At 40.4% G+C, this 16245-nt stretch overlaps 1 protein-coding gene across 20 annotated transcripts in view; it reads right to left on the minus strand.

The window, feature by feature from the left end:
- Positions 1 to 16245, minus strand: part of Camta1 (calmodulin binding transcription activator 1) — a 744390-nt gene that overhangs the window by 3410 nt on the left and 724735 nt on the right. For 11 of the 20 annotated variants that reach the window (XM_048783672.1, XM_048783671.1, XM_048783673.1 and 8 more), the window contains 4 exons: positions 15740 to 15811; positions 14320 to 14340; positions 12586 to 12779; positions 11775 to 11849 (listed from right to left, as the gene is read on the minus strand). In XM_048783672.1, coding sequence (XP_048639629.1) covers positions 11775 to 11849; positions 12586 to 12779; positions 14320 to 14340; positions 15740 to 15811 — 362 coding nt within the window. Of the gene's footprint in view, positions 1 to 8836; positions 8868 to 11774; positions 11850 to 12585; positions 12780 to 14319; positions 14341 to 15739; positions 15812 to 16245 lie in introns of all 20 variants that reach the window. The other 9 variants (XM_048783683.1, XM_048783668.1, XM_048783679.1 and 6 more) reach the window with 3 other exon arrangements.

The raw sequence follows: 16245 nt of genomic DNA on the forward strand, positions 1-16245 counted from the left end.
GTGGTTTTTAAAAAAATTTTAAGAACTTTGTCCTGTACCAGGTCCTCTAAGAGCAGTGTGAAATCAGTCTGTTGCTATGAAATATAAAAATATGTTCATCTTGGAAAATTTCATTCAAGTAACTTCCCCCTCTGCCTGCCGGACCACCGTGAATGCCCAATTTTGCACGGCGTAGAGTAGGGGAACCGAACACATTTTTTTAAGCTTTGGATAGACCTGGGGATCGAACTATTACTTTGCTCACAGGCTCAATTGCTAGCGACCACACAATCTGCACGACTTCTCTTTCCTTCATGAACTGTGGAATCTGATTTTCCTATTCTCCTCCCTTTGCACCCTGTAATTGTGAGGGATGTTTGGGTTCCCTCTCAGAGCTCCCAGATGGACGGCAGTTGGGGCAATATGGAAAAGGTACTTTGTTCTACTTAGATGTATTGTAGCAAACAAATTTAAATGGAACTAGTAGAGGCTGAGTTACGGAAAGTTCCTAGCAGCTGAGTATTAATTATCACTTCCAATCTATATTTTTAATGTAAAAATTTGCTTCCCTCATCCCCCCTTAATGTGGTGGCTGATGTGGGAGGGTGTCAGGGAAGCACTTGTAAACTAAGAAAATCTCTCTGTGCTGACCAATGATAATGAGCTTGCCTTAACAGCAGAATGATCAGATGCAAGCCAGTGCATGCTGTGCACGTCTCAGTGAGGAACTACAGACCATGCTGTGAGGTTTGTTTCTCAACAGTGGGTGTGAGAGGACAGCTTTAGCCAAACAGGAGCAGACGTCTCTACCCTACCTCAGCAGCAGGTCAGGGAAACACATGATTTGTTACAGGCCTACAGCGAGGTTGATAATTTCAAATACTGTTTCTTCATTCCCTCATGGTAAGGTCTCTCCTATTATCTTGTTATACCAGTAAATTAAAATTTTAACATTCATGCTTGTTTCCTTTATTTTTTTATGTGGTGCTGAGGATTGAACCCAGTGCCTCACAGGAGCGAGGCAGGCGCTCTACCACTGAGCCCCAGCCCCAGCCCCAGCCCCTTGTGCTTGTTTACTTTCTAAACAGACTCTTGATAGCACTCTGGAAAAAGAAAAAAAGCATTCTGGAAAAAAGTGGTAGGCTTTCTGCAGAATTAACACACACTGGGAGTCAAAGGCTCTCCTCAGTCAGGAGCAACAGAGGAAACTGAATTCACAACCTGCAAGATCCATCATTTCTGAGGATTCTGCAAAAGTTGATAAAATCTCTTCAGAGACAAGATGCTCTCTTTCAGAAGAAAAGATAATTCATTTTACCATCAATAATAAAAATTATTGTTTGAAAACTTGCTTCTTTGTCCTAGTGGTGACATATTCTAAGCCCAGCTTAGTCTAGGTGTGATTTTTATAGATGACAATGACCGACGCTCTACCTCCCAAATGGTTGACTCTTTCTTTATATCTACATTTAGAACACAACTGCTATGTTCCTAACTAGATCTGGATATTAGTTTTAAATTTTATAATTAAGGATACCATTTTTATTAAATTTTAGGGTAATGTGAGTCATATTCCAGTATAGAATTGTGCTTCATTACAGGTCCCTAATTTTGGACATGCATACTTGATAAATAAATGGCTTTTTAAAAATTGAAACATGCTACAGTCTGTGTTCAATTTTTAAACATGCAATATCTATACTAACATCTCTTTGCTGGAGAAATGCAAGGCATGCACGGATGTCAACTTTACTTCCGGACATGCAACATCTGTACTGTGCAGACCTGTTTCCTGAATTCCTGCAGAATGTGCATGCTACTTCAGATATTACATCTTATTTCTGCACTAGCACAGAACTCATTCACAAATATGCAACAGTGACTCCATCACTGATAAGATTTCTAGAATTTAAAGAATTTCAAATTGAAAATCTGATAGCATAAACACAGATATCCATTCACAGTTTTTCTAACATGAACAGGAATGCTTTACAAACATTAAATTCATCATCGAGATGAAATAGAAAAGGAGAGTGAATTATAAACCAGAAATGCTTTATGTAGTCTCATACCAAAGAATCTGTAATCAGCTGGTCAGGGAAGGTGTCACTTAAAACATTTTTCTTCTAGTTAAAATGGTCACATTTGTTTTTTCATTTTCCCAGTTTCTTTCAGAACTAATTAAAAAGTCAACCAAGTTTTCATAAGGTTTTTAAGTTATCAGGTAGATACTCTGCTAAAATTAGTGATGTCCTCACAGACTAAGTTCAGGATAGGTGCACATCCACACATAGGAATGTCTGCAGAGAAGACACGAGGACGTTCCAATTTTCAGATTTGTTTTCTGGGCTTCCGTAACTCCCCTAGAGCTCTAGAGGAGAATCTAGTTCCTGGTTTCATCATGAAGTTACCACAGTAAAGTAGCATTATAAAACACATCAAAATGACTTCACTAGTAAAGGAAGAATGAGGAGTAAAAGAAGAGCTTATGATCCAGTAGCTACACAGGACTGAATATTGTCATCTAATGCAGCACTCACAATTCTGCCATTCTATCCAATTTGTAAATTAGAACTTCGGATTGATAAGTATTAAATAACCTGTCCCAAATCATACAGAAAATAAGTGGCAGAGCAGGGATGTGAGCCCACTGTGGTCTGACTTCAGAGCCTACAGTTCTGCCATTCCACTCTCCTGCTTCTAGTAATTTCTCAGGCTAACTAGAATTTTTATAAATTCTTGCTTTATTGGTTTTTCCAAAAGACTTACAGAAAACATGCATTTGGAAAGTTTCTAAAATATGAAATGAAGCTGACAACAATATTTTCTTAATTCTGAGATGTTGCTCTTTATGAGACCCTATGTTGATTTAATTACAATGCTGTGGGGGCACAAAGACCCCCACATAAGATGTACTTGATTTATAACACAATTAAATTTAGAGTCCTAAAACATGTATAAACAATGTACCTAGAATCAAAGCAGCTTTTTAGCTTTGATCTCTCATCTGTGATTCAGACTGTGTTGATGTTTTTTTTTTTTAATTTTTAATATTTATTTCTCAGTTTTCGGCAGACACAACATCTTTGTTGGTATGTGGTGCTGAGGATTGAACCTGGGCCGCACCGTGTGCCAGGCGAGCGCGCTACCGCTTGAGCCACATCCCCAGCCCAAAGGATTTAGGCTTTTTTTCTTTTCTTTTCTTTTTTTTTTTGTGGTGCTGGGGATTGAACCCAAGGCCTTATGCATACAAGACAAGCACTCTACCAACTGAGCTATATCCCTAGCCCCCTGTGTTGATGTTAACTTACCTCTGAAAGTTCACATGAAATTGAGAGACACTCACCCTCTGTCCTACTGAACTCATACGTGGGGTTTTAGGTTCCTTGAGGGCAGATTATTAAGATAAAATGGGGTGCCTAATTTTTGTTTTAAATCAAATGTCAACTGGGTAGATGTGACTGAAAGTTACATGGCCTCCAAAGAAACAGAAAATGATGATATCCCTGAAGGGACCTGGAATAACACCTGTTAGAAATCTAAGAAATAGATACTTCATTCAGAGTGTTCCAATCAGTTAAAATGGTTTTGCCTTATCATTAGTCAGAGACATGATTCATCACTAAAAGGCATATGTTAACAAAAAATAAATCTTTACCAGCAAGGATACATAATAAAAGTTTAAGTATTATCATCTCTGGGTTATTCTCCTTTCTTATTTGTAGTTGTAAAATTAGCTACAATGAATATGTGCTTCTTTTCTAATAATAATAATTATTATTCCTACCTTAAAGAATGTTTGAAAAGATTTATATTTTGCTATCCATCTGTTACTATTATGCCTTATTAAAGTTGTGTACATAGGACCTAAGCTGAAAAATCAGTGGAGGAAAAAATTCATTTTCATAGACCAAAACCAAAATTAATCAACTAAATTTGTTTCACTGATATTACCTGTGTTATAAACATATTTTTTTTCAGTATACAAACTTGGTATATATTTGAAATTGGAATGATATTGAAAATCCAGTGGCTGTGTTGTTTGCATTGATATAACTTAGAACACAGGTACTCAAAACTTTTATTGAGTTATATTACACAAACTTGCTAAGGGTTACTGAGCTTTTGGTATTACAATCATGAGGCTATGAAAGAGCTGAACCTAAAATGTCCAGGTTATTTTTAAAAAAATCCCATCACATAGAAGACAGGCAAAGTGGTCTTCATTGAGGTCATAAAGACAATTAATGCTGGGAGAAGCTGTGGCTTCTACAGGTGCAAGGCTACTGCTTCCCTAAGAGCTGTGTGGACTACATTCCTGAACCTCACATCAGTCACTTAAAAAATACTCCTGTTATTAGTTTAGAGTTAAGTAATCAGGACAGTAAGGCTTTGACCTGTGACCATTCAACTATTAAAATTAAAGACAATCCCAGGATTACCCCAAGCATTCTAGGCTGAAAATAATCACCACCTTGGGATACTCTGGCAGTCTCAACAAAAAAGAAAAAAAAAAAAAAAGGTGCATTGTAATGTACTGAAGTGATGTGGTAAGCAACAGCACTGAAAGCCAGCAAAAGCCCACGGGTTTATTTCCATCAGACGTCCAATGGTAATTCATGGTAAATGGAATAGGCCTGCTTCAGAACCTTGTAGCAAACAATGCTCCATGGGAAAAGCATAAGGCAAAGCCGCTTCATTACATCTACTCAGTAATGCTCAGCCAGAAATGCTTCATGAGTCAGTGGATTTCGGCAGGTATATTCTTGCAATGCTGGACGTCAAGTATACAGGGCAGCCCGATGTGGCTTTCTGATTAGTTACCTGTTGCTCTGAGAGCTGCAATAGCTTGTGGGGAATTTAGGAAAAGAGAGATCTTGCCATTTTCCAGAAATTTCATTTGGATTGCAAAACAAAAAAGACAGAGAGGCCCAATAAGAATGACACAGAACATGTTGTCTGCAATTTAACACACACCACTGTGTTCCAAAAATATTCATTTCCTAAAAGAGGCAAGTAAGACAAAATTATTTTGGAGATTTAAAATATACCCTTGATGATCATCCCACACTCACTTCTCAAGGAACATATGGTGTGCCACTTGGAAACTAGACCTCAGGCCGGACTTAACTTGGGACCACATTTGTTGTTCTTAGCCCACTGATTACTTTTCTCGAACACTGTCAGAGAACTGTCCCTTCAGATGACACAGCAAAAGGTGTGAAGGATACGTAACTCTCAAGAACTTGGTCGTGACCACTGGAGACATTTCACAGGGCTGCTCTCAAGCACAGGGTGAAGCTACTGTACTGAAATCACTACTTACCAAAATGACTGTCAGCTTCTGGAAAAGTTAAAGTGTTTGCAAACCTGGCTCTCAAATATAGACGAAATCTGTTGTTTAAAAAATGTGCTCAAAATGCGCTATTTCTCCTTCCTCCAATTAAGGCTCTTTTATGCCAGAAGACAGCTTTACCCACCTTTACTGAACATGAGTGACTGGCTAGCAATTTAAGAAACAGGTTATTTAAACAGCATTATTTCCACTGCTGATAATTATCTGCAGTGACTATAAAGCTTATAAAGCCCCTTGTGGAAACACTGTCTCATACAGGGAAAGAAATTTTTCTAAGAAATAGAAAGGGAAAACCATCTTCTACCCAGAAAAGCAGGCTCTTTCTTTAGGCAATGAAGTCTTAACACCCTGATAAGTCTGCTACGTTTTCTCTGCCTGTGACGTATCTTGGTTTTTCTGCTGTGGCAGTGAGTAACATCCTGCCAGGTACACTAAGTCCAGTTGGAAAGTAATATTGTCAGCATTTACATTTTAAGTTTCTTAAACCTTAAAAATTCTTCAGTGGTTTGCTGAAGTTGGTTTATCATCTGAATTAACTAAAAGAATTGAAACAGTTGGTTTAGTGTCTCTCGTGAGTAATGAAATTCACTCAAGTATACAATTATGTGTCTGGGACAAAAACAAAACACCCCTGATTATTTCAGGGATTTGGTAACTTTATTTTCAGTTACTGGATAAATTAGCGGCTAAGCCTGAAGGAAAAGCTGAGTAAAAACCTCAGCTGGACTCAGGGAAGAACATGGGGAGCTTCTCTTGGCCTTCCACAGGCAAAAAGGAAGCTTTCAGGACACAGGGTGCGCAGCTGCTGTGCTGCTATGTGGAGCCTGCTGTGCCTTCACTCTAAGGAAGGGCAGTGCCTACCTTTTCAGAGATCCTTCAGCTCATCATCCCAAGAGTGTGGATCAATAATAGCGTTTTACAAACACTGCACCACAAAATTTAATTCTTAATGTTTTCTTTTTTCTTAATATTTTTGAATATTATTTTTCAACTTATCAACCTTAAATGTCTTAAGTATGGTGTACTTTATAAATTAAAAAAATAAGTATGTCATCTTTTTTGACATAAATTCCAGGAACATAAATCCTCCGAGAATGCTCAGCTCCCAAGATTTTTAACATGGGGACCACTAGAGGGAGTGCCATCGCAACATTCCTGAGGGAGAAGTGGAGGGCATCTGACTGGTGGTTACACAATGTTAAACATACAAGCTGCTCCATGGATACTGTGATTACCGTTAGATAAACGTTCCTACACCAGCAGGAACCCAACACCTCCCTGTTCCTCTCTTCAGATGCCCTGAAGACTGTGCGAGGCAGTAGGGATGTTACAAGATTCCAACTTTCCACGTGCAGTTCACAACAGAATGCAGCAGACACTAAAGAAATTAAAGAAGGGGCTCTGTCTGGCACTGAAAGACATCTTCAGAAAATGTTCTCTCAAAAAGGATCATGAACATAGCAAAACTAACAGAGTGCAAAACAACCACTTCTAATGGAAGGTTGGCCCCTTGCAGCAGGCTCTGTGAAACACAATGAATACGCAATACACCACCACCTTCAGGTAAACTGCATATCCTAGGACATGCGTATGTTCGTGGAATCGGTGGCAGTGGTTATTGTTTTTTAATGAAAATAAAAATTGTCTATGTTTGCAGAAGGTGAGAGGGAATAGAGAGACAGAGATTTTTCTCTATTTTAAGCAGAGGAATCTCTGATCCGGCTCTACCACACGGAAAATGCACCCAATAGTAAACAATTGTCTAATAGTAAAGAGGATCAACTAGTCAACAAATGCTGCTGCTTTTTAATTTCAAAACAAATTTTTCCTTCAGCAACTGTTCATGGTTTCAAAGCAGGTAAGACTTTAAGTCTTATACAAATAAGCTCATTATTCAGGAAGAACTTAAAAAACTCAATTCTATTTCCAAGTTGGCAAACTGCAGACTGTGGGCCAACCCCAGCCCAGTGCCCATTTATGTAAATAAAGTTTTATAAGAACACAGTTATGATCATTCTTTTAAACATTGTCTGTCCGTGGTTGTCTTCAGGCTACAACGTAAGAATTGTATAGTTGAAACTGACTGTATACATGACCCAAAAAGTTGAAGATATTTATTCACTGGCCTTTTAAGAAAAGTTTACCAACTCCTGGTATAAAATATAATGAATCAATATTAGTAGCAATATAACTAGTTAGATGCAAAATAATGTCTTGCAGAAACACTGAAATTTTAAGATTTTTTTTTCTCCAGTATTAGGAATTGAACCCAGGTGTTCTCTACCCCTGAACTGCTTCTCCAGCCCTTTTAATTTTCCACTCTGAGACAGACTCTTGATAAGTTACTGAGGCTGGCCTTGAACGTGTGATCCTCATGCCTCAGGCTGGGATTATGGGTGTGTGCCACCACACAAGTTTTAAGATTTTCTGAATTATGATCTCAGAAATCTTAAAAATGACCAAAGTATTAGTGCAAAGCTAGGAAGAGGACACAATGAATCTGGGTGATAAAGACAGCCACCTCATCTTAAGACTACATGAGAAAAAAAGTGATCAAATTCACCTAAATTCAAGTCCAGTACTGGTGAATTCCTTTCCTAGCTTTTAGAAAACAATTTTCTGACACTAAACCTTTTATTATAACCAAGATGTGTTATGACTGCATCTGGCAGAGAATACTGCCACACTTATAAATAAATGAGAAACGTACTCTAAAATCCCAGGCCAATAGTGTCTACTGAATACCTATTCATGATAACTTATCAAAAATATGAATTCCTTTGGAAAAATCAGTCCCAACTGCAAAATGGAAGACAACGACTTAGGACCCTTTCCTACATGTTTTTTATTCAGCTTTACCCTTACATGCTGGGGTCTGGTTTGCTCACTATTTAAACGAATGTCTGAGGCTAGCTCTAAAAGGGCAGTTTTACACACTGACTTACCTCATGGCATAGCAAGGGGAAAGAAATTACAGAATGGAACTATAGGAGTAGGGTCACAGGGAAGCAGTGATTCTGAACAAGAAACAGACTGGCTTGGGAAAAAAAAAAAAGCCTAGTACTGCCGAGTGAGCCTTCTTGCTTTATATATGTCGACAAAGCATTAGTTGAGAAGATTTAGTATAGCGAATTATTTTAACACAAAACCCCTCTTGCTTACTGTTTTCTTAAAAGACAGCTTTGCTTAGACTTCCACTTGTAGCCAGCCACGTGTGTCTGCAGAGGCTCCTTCCACCCAGCCTAGCATGCCCTGCGGTGGCCTCAGAAGGTCCCTCCCTCCTATTTACTCATGCATCTGTACAGTTACTGCCTGTGACTGTTCTGCTGTATAAAATAGCAGTGTTAGTAATTAGGGTTAGTTTATTTTATTTCATTTCATTCAATAATGGATGTGAAACTTACTGGCATACCTAGGCTGCAGCCCCATGCAAGCAAGCAAAAAGCACAATATTGAAAATGGAAGATAAAGATAAACTGGCTAGCAGGCAGCTAAACTCACCCTTTTGTACAGCCTATGGTCCACCAGGGGGCTTTAGACAGTAAAACAACACCAAAGAGCTATTAGCATTAAGAGGGTCACAACAGAAATCTTAAAAATAGCTTTAATTCAACCAAAATGAGTATAAAGTGGTTTCTTTTGGGGGAAGAAAGAAAAGGAGCAGGATGGTAGGATGTGTGAAATGAGCAGGTAGAAAATTCAATTTATCCTTTAAGTCTTAAAACACACTGGGGTCACATTACTTAGAAATGGGACCCTTGTTGATTCCAAAGACCACTATCTACCTACCTTTTCAAGGGGCACCATATGAGGTTTTTTATTTAATATAGACTTTAATGATTCCAAGAGACAATAAACATGACAGTATCTCTTAAAAGTAGTATTAAATAAATGCGAATGGAAACAGGATTGTATATTCCTAGGAAAAATGTGAGCTTAATAAACCTCTGAGATAGATATTCAGGACTTCTTCAAGCTTCTTCATTGAATGAATTAACTGAATTTATAGGAAAGGGAATTAAATACTGATCTTGTACAGTCAGTATTAAAATACTGCACATATACTGACTATATAAGGATGTTAGCATTTGCCTGTATTTTTCTAACATCTGAACTATGAAAACAGTCAAGAAAACAGCCAATCAGGGTGACTACTTCATCCCATCACACACACTCAAGGCCCATAATCTGATGCACTCTTCATAATGAAACTTGTTGGCTTTCTTATGACTGTTAAAAATCTTCAGGAAATTCTCCTCCATCAGTTCACAAAAAGAGAACTCTAAGAGCCAAGAGTGGAAAGGCCTCTTTGTTCAGTCTGTCTTGGGAGGAAATCTTTTATGAATGTATGTACTGGTTGGACATCTTACTCTCTCAACTCACCCACTATAAACACAGGTCAGAAGAAAATAACTTACATAATTTTGTTCATATTACATTCCCTATACTCATATTCAAGGTTTGAGAATAAAATAAGAAGAGGGGAAAAGCTGTGTACAATTCAACCTGCAAATATTCTGGTTTGTCTGGAGTGGCCTCAAGAGCAATGTTAAGGTGATTTCTTAAAAACAAAATCTCCTGGAAACCCTGAACTGCAGCCTCCTGAAAGAAGGTGCCTGTGTGATTCTGCCCACTGGGGTCACAGTTTACCGCTCTCTGTACTGGGCAGAGTCTCCTGGTTTTTCATTTTGCAGGCAGAAGGCTGTGAACACAGTTTTGAGTGTAAGGAAAAGGGCCTGGAATCCTTGATATATTCACCAAATGCAGATAATCAGCTTTCCATCTGGGATAGCCCTCTGATGCCAAGTAAAAGGCATGAATGGATAACAAAGAGACCATTTCATTAGGGCTTGAAAACTGATTTTTTTTTTACCTTTTTTAAAAAAAATTGTTTAATTTTTATGTGGTGCTGAGGGTTGAACCCAGGGCCTCACACATGCTAGGTGAATACTTTCCTGCTGAGCCAAAACTCCAGCCCCTGCAAACTGATTTTTAAAAAAATTTATTTAGTTGTAGATTGACCCAATATCTTTATTTATTTATTTTTATGTGGTGCTGAGGATCGAACCCAGTGCCTCACAAGTGTGAGGCAGGCACTCTACCACTGAGCCACAATCCCAATCCCTGCAAACTGATTTTGTTATGTTATCGCCATCTCCATAGTTTGATGTGTGTTTCCTAACACAAGTTCCTATCTCAGAGTGTTCATGTTGGTATCTCATTTGTTAGCTCTCCAGGTTAAAAAGACCCTACCTGCAGCATGGCAGAGAGCAAATGAGCTGCCGAGGCCCATGGGGTAAGGACCCAAGCTGCTTCTACCACACTGGAGCTACAAAACCCCATGTGCCCCAATAAAGCTCTTCTGAAAGTTTTTATTATTGTTAACCTAGTTGCTGTGCAATTTCTTTCTACGGCCACATATATGCATTCTTTTGTTGATTTAGGTGAAAGTACAAGTAACCAGTTAGACCCTATTAAGTCTCTAAGGCAAACTTTTGCAAATTAGCAACCAGATGGTCTCAAGAGTAAGAAAAAACTACAGTGGAACCTCTTAAAAATCAAATTGAACATGAATACTTGGGCTTCAGGCACCACGGAGCCTGCTTTAAATCTGCAACCACCAGCTACACAGCTCCTGATGTACAAAGAAACCACCCAACCACAAGGAAGGCTACTGGACGTCTGCATGTCTGGTAGCCCCCAGATCCCAGCCTGGAATACTATTCTCAGCAGGGCAAACACAGCACTGCTCATCAGCCCCCAGAAGCCTAATTGAGAACCTAGTCTTCACAAAGAAGGCTCAACTCTGGGGAACAGCCGCTTCTCCAGCTGAGCTCCCTGAGGAGGTACAGTCCCAGGGACAGCACAGGCTTTCAGTGCACTTCCTGCTAACTAAAAATGCAGCTGGGACCTCAGATGTCTGCCTCTTCCTGCACAGCTTCACCCCAGTGGTTTCCTCCTGCTCTTCATCACAAGCCATCTGCCACTGACAACCTAGAGCCCATTAGCTTTCCTCCCTCCAGCAGAGGGCACCAGCTCTTTGGTAGAAATTCTACACCAGAAAACCTGGAAGGTTTTCTTTTTCCTTCATAAGAAACTTGTTTCATTTTCTGTTTTGATACATGTTGTAAGGATGCAGAGTTGAGACCATGATGCAAAGTGACATAAGAATAATAGAGAAACTGAAAGCTAGTCTGAATAAATTATACTCATACCCAAATCAAACAGAAAACCCTGGTACGAACCTGCCGTTTAACATACATGGCTTTCCGAGTTCGATGGGTGCCAAGTTGACAAGCTCTATTACTTTATCATAATTTGGGATGTTTACCCTGGTGTTTGCTGGGGTTTGGCTTTGTGCAGAAGTTAGTGAATAGTTAAGAAGGTCAGGGCTGTTTAATTATTCTTGATGAGTAAAACGCGGGATAACTTAATGTACCTGTGGCGACAACGACGTAGAAACCTCATTATTTTTCGAGCAGCTTGGTCCTGCTTTTTGGTTAGCAAACTGCTCCTGAAAAAGTCAGAATATTAAATTGTCACAAGAAGAGTTCCATAAAGCTTAATATGCACAAAATTAAAACTGGTGAGTGATGACCAGGGACTTTTCACTAAATAGTTCATGTAGTGAATCCAGCAGCATACACATAGGCTGCTCACACAGTGCAGTCTAGGCGTGGCCAGAAGAGGAAGGAAGAGGGCAAAAGCCCCCCTTTGTCCTCTTAAGCTTTCAGAGCACAGAAGACTGAAAACAAGATATCCCTACAAGTTCCTTTACAGCCATTTCATTGGAAAGGGCATTCTGTCATTAGAGACTCTGTTCAGAGGCTGACTTGCTGAACTTGGAGTTATTCCCTATTGTCTTTACATGATTTGCTCTGCCGGAGGTGCTATTTTAACAGCTCAATCCTATCTACGTTTCCAATGTCTTCTGTGCAGTGACTCTTCAGTTTAGACTACTATACAGAGTGATGACTGTTGATGTCTCTTGGAGCCCAAACTTTGGTCCTGCAAATTTTGATAAAAGTTGAAATTGGCTGATAAGGGTTGGGGTGGAGAGAAGGGTCTCAATGGACAGAAGGAGACATAGCACAAGTACTGCTTGCAAGGTCTCCACACCCAGGTTCTGAAAAGAAGGAAACCTTGGACACCTTGCTCCACGCTGAGCCTGGTGTTAGCATGGGGCAGTTCTTTGGAACCATTTGGGGGTTCCCCTTCCTGCACAGCTTCGTGCAGCCTTTCCAGCCCACCTGAGCTTCTGCTGAACAATGACTGCGGTCCGGCGAGCTTGCCGTCTCTTGCCACACTTCTTATAACTCCGGTAATACTTCTGGATCAGCACAGCAGCGCGCCGGCTCTGCTGAAACTTTTTTTGTTCGTAGTAACTTCGGAATTTGCTCTGGATAAGGATGGCCGCCTGAGTCATCTTTTTATAAAGTGCATACTGCAGGGGAAACAAGAATGAGCAGGACAGTAACAACGGAGCTCTGGGGAAGGGAAGACAGAGGCCCCTTCCTCCCTCTCTTATCCTATTCTCAGCATGGTGTTTAATCATGAAAAAGGCAGGTGAAGACTCTTTTCACGTGCCTTTCCAAATGTAAAGTACTACTTTGAGAGTTGCTTGCAAATAATTTATTGTTCTGCAATGTGCTTTTTCCCTAAAATATTAAAATATTTTACACTTCTTGAAAAAGATTAATAGCAATAAGCAGAGTATTTATAAGCCTAAGAGCATACTGAAAATAAAATTTTGCGTGTTTAAGATTAGTATTAATTATCTGATTTGGAAACTTTTTTTTTTTTTTGGTGCTAGGGATTGAACCCAGGGGGTGCTTAACCACTGAGCCAGATCCCCAGCCCTTTTTGATGCTTAGGGCCTTGCTAAGTTGCTAAAGCTGGCTTTGAATTGGTGATCCTCCTGCCTCAGCCTCCTGAGCCACTGGCACTACAGGTGTGTGCCACAGTGCCAGCTCGGGAAACCTTTTTCACCCCTTTTCATGCTTCCCACTATACGCACGTCCACCTAGCAGTCAGCATCTGACTGATTTCTAACTACTGTCTGTATGATGAATTTCTGATGGAGTTACAAGGTCCCAAATACAAGGCTTATCATGAAACGCTGACACCTTTAAGCCATTTTACCCTGTAAAAGATTAATACTCATCAGATCAACGGTGGTGAAGTAATGACACCTGGATGGTCATCAGAGTTGGGAACTGCTTGAGTCAAGGCCAGCACCCCTCCACCCAGCCTGCTGCAGGGCCACATCAGTGGTGGATGAAGGCACAGGGTGTGTGTGTTCACTGCTAACACTGTCTAGGCACTAAAGTACAGGGCTCAACCATGGTTTAAAAATACTTTGTCCAAATTTGTAATGGAATAGAAAATGAGGGGACAAAAGGGCACACAAAGCCTTTTGCTTACAAGAAGGCAACTTACCATTTTAATGAAAACTATTCCTTAGAAAATCCCTGCACATGTCTAACTACGCCCCTGGATATATGAGGTGGGATGAGGGAAGGAATTCTTGAGAAATAGGACCCTTCTGCAAAAATCATCAGTCTCATCTGATCTTTATATTTACTTCCACTGGTCCAAAAGTCTAAGACAAGAATGCTGCACCCTCTGAGCCTGCGGTCAGCTCACCTTGGCCTGTACACACGGCACCCTCAGACCCTACTAGGCCTGTGAAGCCCACTGTGGGAAGAGGACATTTACTCAGTGGCCACTGGGCTCATGGTAGTTGGCCCAGATGGACTGACACTTGCCAAGAAAATGTCCAGTCATGATTAATGCCAAAACCCATCCTAACTGAATAACCACAAGGTCCCAGAGGATAGGCGTGCTATGGCTAGGTGGCCTGCAAGGGGGTTATGTTTGTGCAGGACTGTGCCATCCTAATGGCCCCTCTGGTGGCTGATGATGGGTGTGAAGCTTGTGACTCTTGTGGAATGGTTTGTGAGAGGACTTGGGTGTATCATTACCTTCAAGGCTATCCATGTCAGCTTGGGGGAGAAACAGAAAATACAAGATTAATGTTAGATTGCTGAATATAATGAAATTAAAATCAGAACCAATAAAACTCCCAACCAAAAAAAGAAAAAAAAAAAAAGGCATCCTGGCTACGTTAATGCCTTCCACCTTCCAAAATCTGTCTGACAGCTCTCACTATTTCTAAAAATAGGGCCTGCCTTCCGCTGTCCTCACTGTTGACAACATTTCTTTGGGAAGGAATTTGTTTTTTAAAAAAACAACTCATAATCTGGAATGAACGCCTGCTATTAACACAGACTAGAAGTCTCCATCAGTGTGCCGCGGGTGCTCACAGCAGATGCCAGGCGTGGCTCCTGCCACAGACCTTCAGGGATGCACAGCTACAGGGACGTGGTGTCAGCGTTTGCACAATAAACCTTCATTTTCTGGGATCGTGAACTCAGCTGGCTCTGAGCTGGAGATGGTCCTTCCCCGCCCTATTGCTAGGGTTTAGTCCTAAAGAAACAGGAGCTAATGGCAACCTGTCTCAGAAATCAAAGCCCCTTGTGAGAACAAGAGAGCGTGACCCCAAATCACTGAGATCATCACACACCTTTGCATTTATCAGTCCTCAAATTAAAATGCAAAACCTACCTGAAGCACAGCCTAATAAAAGGTTCTAGAATCTAAGCAGTTTGAGGATTAGAAAGTCTAATACTTACTGAATTTATCTGAGCCTCAGATTCTAAGATGGAAACGAAACTTTGAGTAACTGCAAGGGTGAATGGGATGGTGGGCCTGAGGCCCCGGCACACACAGGTGCTCCAGGAACAACAGGCACCTTTCTTATCTGGCAGTAGTCACAACCCCACAGGCTGTTTGGAAATGGTAACCCTGCATAGAAAGGTCCTGCTCTGTCCTTCCTGCACTTGCCAACTAAAGGTGAAATTGGCCTGAGATGCTCCGAGCTTCTTAGGATTCTCAAAGATTTTTACAATTCTTCATTTTAAAATGGATAAGCAGCAGCTGAATGGAAAAGGGCAGAAGACTATATGACCTATATAATTCAATGTCCAAGGAATGGCCAGCACTGACCTCCTCCAAGAGCCATGTCAAACTCTCCAGAGTTCCTCAATTATTACAGTCTATGAAATTACTGGAACATCGGTCCTCACTTCAAACACAAGTAATTCCTTGTATTTATCTCAGGGAGCTGATAACGACTGAAGGCCCAGATTCTGCACACAAGTTATTTTGTGGCACAAGCTGAACTGCAGATGGCTTTGTTTCATTTCCTGGTCCTCTGGTTTTTAATCAAGGCAATGCAAATCACTTCTATGTGGTGCTCACTATCCAAACTGCACACCAGGTCCTCAGAGGCAGGGGCTGCAGGGAGGGCCTCCTCCTTCTGTGACACAGACTGAGGTTTACCTGTTTGTACTTTCTGTAACAACGCTGAATGACAGCAGCGGCCACTTCCTGCTGTTCCCGCAAGGGTCGACCCTTAAAGTAATATGAGGGGGAAATCATTAATGGCCTAATGGTAAGAACTGTAGACTTTCTAAAAACTATGCAATCATGTAATGCAACTCTCTCAGACCGGAGACTCCCAGTTTACCAAAACAATACACTGATCATTGATTATAAATATAAATAAACAAAAGTAAATTTATAGAGTAAACCATGATATCTGGACATTAGGAGGCCTAAAAGTTATTCAGTTTAAAGTACATAACACATTAGATATTGTACTATTTTCTTTCCAGATCTCAACAATCTTCCTAAGATAAGCCTGGCCACTTTTAGTTCAATGATTAATGGCTTTTAACACCTTTGTGGGGGTGGGAGCATCCAAGATCCTTTAAGAATCTGCAGAAGGCTGTGGATCCTCTCACCACCAAAACCACATATACAGAAGCCTCACCATGTAATTTTAG

This window comes from Marmota marmota, unplaced genomic scaffold, assembly GCF_001458135.2.
Source record: "Marmota marmota marmota unplaced genomic scaffold, marMar, whole genome shotgun sequence".
NCBI classification, from domain to species: domain Eukaryota; kingdom Metazoa; phylum Chordata; class Mammalia; order Rodentia; family Sciuridae; genus Marmota; species Marmota marmota.